At 46.2% G+C, this 4,001-nt stretch overlaps 1 protein-coding gene across 1 annotated transcript in view; it reads right to left on the bottom strand.

The window, feature by feature from the left end:
- The window catches only part of LOC101763016 (scarecrow-like protein 27), a 2,920-nt gene extending 2,359 nt beyond the window's left edge, over positions 1-561 (bottom strand). The window contains exon 1 of the mRNA XM_022826919.1: positions 2-561. Within this exon, the coding sequence (XP_022682654.1) occupies positions 2-239 (238 nt within the window). The 5' untranslated portion in view covers positions 240-561. The remainder of the gene's footprint in view (position 1) is intronic.
- Between the last annotated feature and the right edge of the window lie 3,440 nt (positions 562-4,001).

Raw genomic sequence — 4,001 nt, 5'->3', positions numbered from 1 at the left:
GCGGCGGAGGCGATGCTGTCGGAAACCGCCGCCACGCCGGTCGAGTCCGCGGCGCCGCCGCCCAGGGACGACGACAGCGTCGATTTGGAGTTGTTGGGGCTGTGGCTCAGCGTGCAGTCCAGCACGGATCTCGGCTCCACCAGCGCTCTCGCCTTCCCCTCCGGCCAAAACAGCACCTTCCCGCCGCCGACGAGGTCTGCTGCCCCGCTCCGCTCGGCACCGAACAGCGCCGCCCTCATCTACCTAATCCCACATAATCTGGCGGCGAGATCTGGGGAGCAGCGCAGCGCAACCCGGGATGGCTTATGGCTAGGAGGAGTTCTTGGCGCGGCGCTTCTGATGGGGTGGGGGACGGGGGGCGTGCGAGAGTATAGAGCAGGGAGGAGGGTGGGGGCAAGCAGGAGCACCGCGTGCCCTTGCCTGCCTTGTGCCTCTGCTCTGTTCTCTCTCTCTCTCTCCTCCCCTCCCCTCCTGCTGCTGCTGCAAGCTGCTATGCTATGGTCTCCCTCTCTCTCCTTGCTTGCTCTGCGAGTCTGTGGCCTCTTCTCTCTCTACTGCAATCGTCCCTGGATGCGTGCAACATAAAAAAGGTTTAAAAAAGTGTCTCCTCTCTCTCTCTCTCCGTCGTTTTCAATCTGCTCCTAGCTTAGTTTTTTTCCTACCTACGCTTTACTAGTATATCTCCCGTAACTCTGAGTTACAAGCCACGGGGTTCGTTTTACCTTTACCAGTAAGAGTATTTTAATTGTATGTGGATTGTGGACTGCGGGATGCAAAATTTATCTTTTGAAGCAAAGCAAAATTATTCGAAAATTATTGAAGTGGCGCCAGGCAGCCGACGCAGATGTACTGCACCAAATCTTTGGGGGAGCTTTGACGACTGTTTTGTTCGGTTAACAGTACGCGCGAGACTCCAATCATGTGACGTCTACGCCGTGAACGAGCATGGCATGGGTACTGTATGGCTAAAAACGTCTTGACCACATGTTACTGCTCACCCTTCATGTCTTGAAGCCTTTGTCCTCACGTCTGGCCACCAAAGTAGCTGTCGTGAATCGTGATGGACTGATGGTTGTAAAAAAAAGAGGAGCATGCGCTTCTTCTTCTTCTTTCCGTTACCAACCCTTTCGGTATTTCTCTGAGTTTCATGCCATGCAAAGTTATGCATTTCGACACAGACGATTTGTAATTGCATATACTAGATTGACTGCTAAAAAGGTCTGGCAGACGACAACAATGAAAACATACCTAAACATGGCAAACTTGATGCACCAAATACAAAAAGAAATTCGACATGACGTTATCTTCAAAGGGCATTCCATCAAAACAAGTTACGGTGTTTAAAAGGACGGGATTATTATCCTCGTCTTGACCTTTTTCCTTCTAACGCCATTTTACTTATTGTTAACGCAGCAATAAGAAGCATGATAATCTAATACACCTTCACCTCCCCTCACACCGTCAGCACTACCACCGCTATGCCGTTGCCACCACCTTCGTAACATTTTCCTAGCAACTCCAACATATTTGCTATCCCATTCTTCAAGTCAAAATTTAGTATTGCTATTCGGATGACCATCCCATCTAACATTTAAAGTGTGAAAAATGGATAGTTTGTTGGAATGAGTAACTAAATATGAAAATCTGTTTGCCAACTTAGGTAGAGATTCAAATGAAAAGAAAAATAAATAGTCCATTGGAATTACTCTAATCTCGCCATTTAAACGGCGCCCATCACTGACCATCTCCTTTAAATTTTTTTTGGTGGTGGTGGTGGGGGGTGAGGGAGGGGGCGCAAATGTCCCTGGCACCCCATTTCCCATCTCATAACTTGACCGTTAGGTGGAGATAGGTTAGATTCTGATGTAATCGAATGGTATAATCAAATTATTAAGACCAAATTACTTGGTTTCATATGAAATATGTTCTGTAAGAGAACTGTGGTACGGAAACGGTATAAAATTATGTGGAAAATGTTACACTAGATTGAGCCCAAGTCAATGAATATAAGATTTAATGCAACATCACATGAGCTAATTATGGACTAACTAGGATTAATAGATTCTACTCATCAATTAGTCATGACTTTATACAATTAGTTTTGCAATTAGCTTGTATTTAATCCTCCTAACTTCCAAATATTGAACTAATTTTTAGTCATGTGGCTCCAAACAGAACCTAAAATAACATAATTTACTATTCGTGGAATTTCGAGGTAAAAAGGGAAACGTTTGCGTACCTCGAATTCCCAATTAAGAGTCTGTCTGTTTGGAACATAGGAATGTAAAACAGAGAAATGGAAAAAAATGCAGGAATTAAGTGGAGCGAAAAGTAGAAAACTATAGGATTCCAAAATACAGGAATGGAAAACTTTGGCTGTTTGGATCGCATGAAATTTTTTTGATCTTCACGTGCCCAATTAAACAAAATAACCACAGTGCCCACTTAATTGAGTTGCTTTGTACTAAGTTTCCAAGCTAATTAACAATTATGCTAGAATGGGAACACTAAAAACATTCGAGTATCACACTCAGTTTTTAGTTCTGCTAGCCTTTTGTAAGAAAAAAAAATCTGGATGCCTAATTCATAATCAGTACAACTGCCATTTATCAAGTGCCTAGCTCACTAACGATCTGTGAGAGCACACAACAACATATTAGAAGAAAAGACTGAGACAGCACACAGCAGAGGAAGAGACTCGGAAAGATTTCCCTTGGCTGATGCTTTTTTTCCTTTGAAATGTGCATGGATGGTTCCCTTTCCTTTGGAATGGAATTCTACAGTCCTTTGTTCCAAACACAGCCACACAATTCCTTTCCAAAGGAATGAAAAACTCCAAAATTTCTTTGAAAAACCTTTGATCCAAACAAGCCCTAAGAACATCGGGGCAACGCAAGCATAGACAAAAGCATGTGAAATCCCCGGCACTTTTTTACTGCGGAAAGGAAACATTTTACACACGGCGTCGTCCCATCCTATCGGGCAGGCCCGTCGCGCTGGATTGGAACATTTTGAAACACAGCACGCCGTGCCCTGGCACCGTTTGAGCTGCGGGGGCAGAGGATCCTGTGCCATTTTCTAGCCCCGGCCAGTCGCCTCGCTCACTTTTCACAGTCTTTTGAACAGTGACCGGACTGACTGTGACCAGAGGGCTCGACTCGAGACCAGGGCCGCGGCCCGGCCGGGTCCAAAAGGAAATAATAATAACCAGAGACCCCGAAAGAAAGAAAGGGATAGTAGCCGGGAAAAGAAAGAATTTCTTAAAGCCAATTGGTCCCAAACAAATACTGGCACTATCATTGCTAGCCCCTCTGACCAAAATGCCCCTGAAGAGTCTGAAGATAGGGGTGAGTGATTGCCCTCTCTCTCATCAGATCAGATAGGAAGTAAAATCGTCGTGTAGTTTACTGTTTACTGAAGCGTCTTCGTTCTACGAGTCGAGTGCTACTCATCAGTCAATTACAAGTGACAAAGGACGTACAGGGAAAAAAAACTACAACGAAGCAATGTCGCTTCCACGTGTCACGGTCCCAGGTGGGCCCCAGCCACTGAAATTTCTCTTCCAACCAAAAATGCCCCCATCCAATCCATACAACAAAATGTCCCCATCGACGCGGATAAAAGAACGCCCTCCTCCTCCTCCTCCACCACCACCACCTCCCAAGAAGTGGCAATGACCTCTCGAGAAGGGTCCCGGGAGCCAGGTTCAACACCCCTTCCCCCATGAGGTGGGGCCACGCCAAGAAGGACAATTATTACCGTGATAAGATGGGAAAAAGTTCACAAACGACTTGATTAGAATGCCCTGGCACCGTACGTACCATGGCAAGGACTGTTAGGGCAAATGAATGACTTGGCAAACGATTGTACCATGGACGGCGGCCACTCGGCTGCCGCATACACACACAATGCAGAGGGGAGGAGTGGGCACAATACTCGTCACAACGCGATACTCCCCTGGGCCTAGTCTATAAAAAGCCGTCTCTTGTACATGGGTAGAC

The sequence above is a fragment of the Setaria italica genome, chromosome I (assembly GCF_000263155.2).
Source record: "Setaria italica strain Yugu1 chromosome I, Setaria_italica_v2.0, whole genome shotgun sequence".
NCBI classification, from domain to species: domain Eukaryota; kingdom Viridiplantae; phylum Streptophyta; class Magnoliopsida; order Poales; family Poaceae; genus Setaria; species Setaria italica.
Note: the sequence above shows the minus strand (reverse complement) of the source record. Positions and strands in the feature narration are given on the sequence as shown.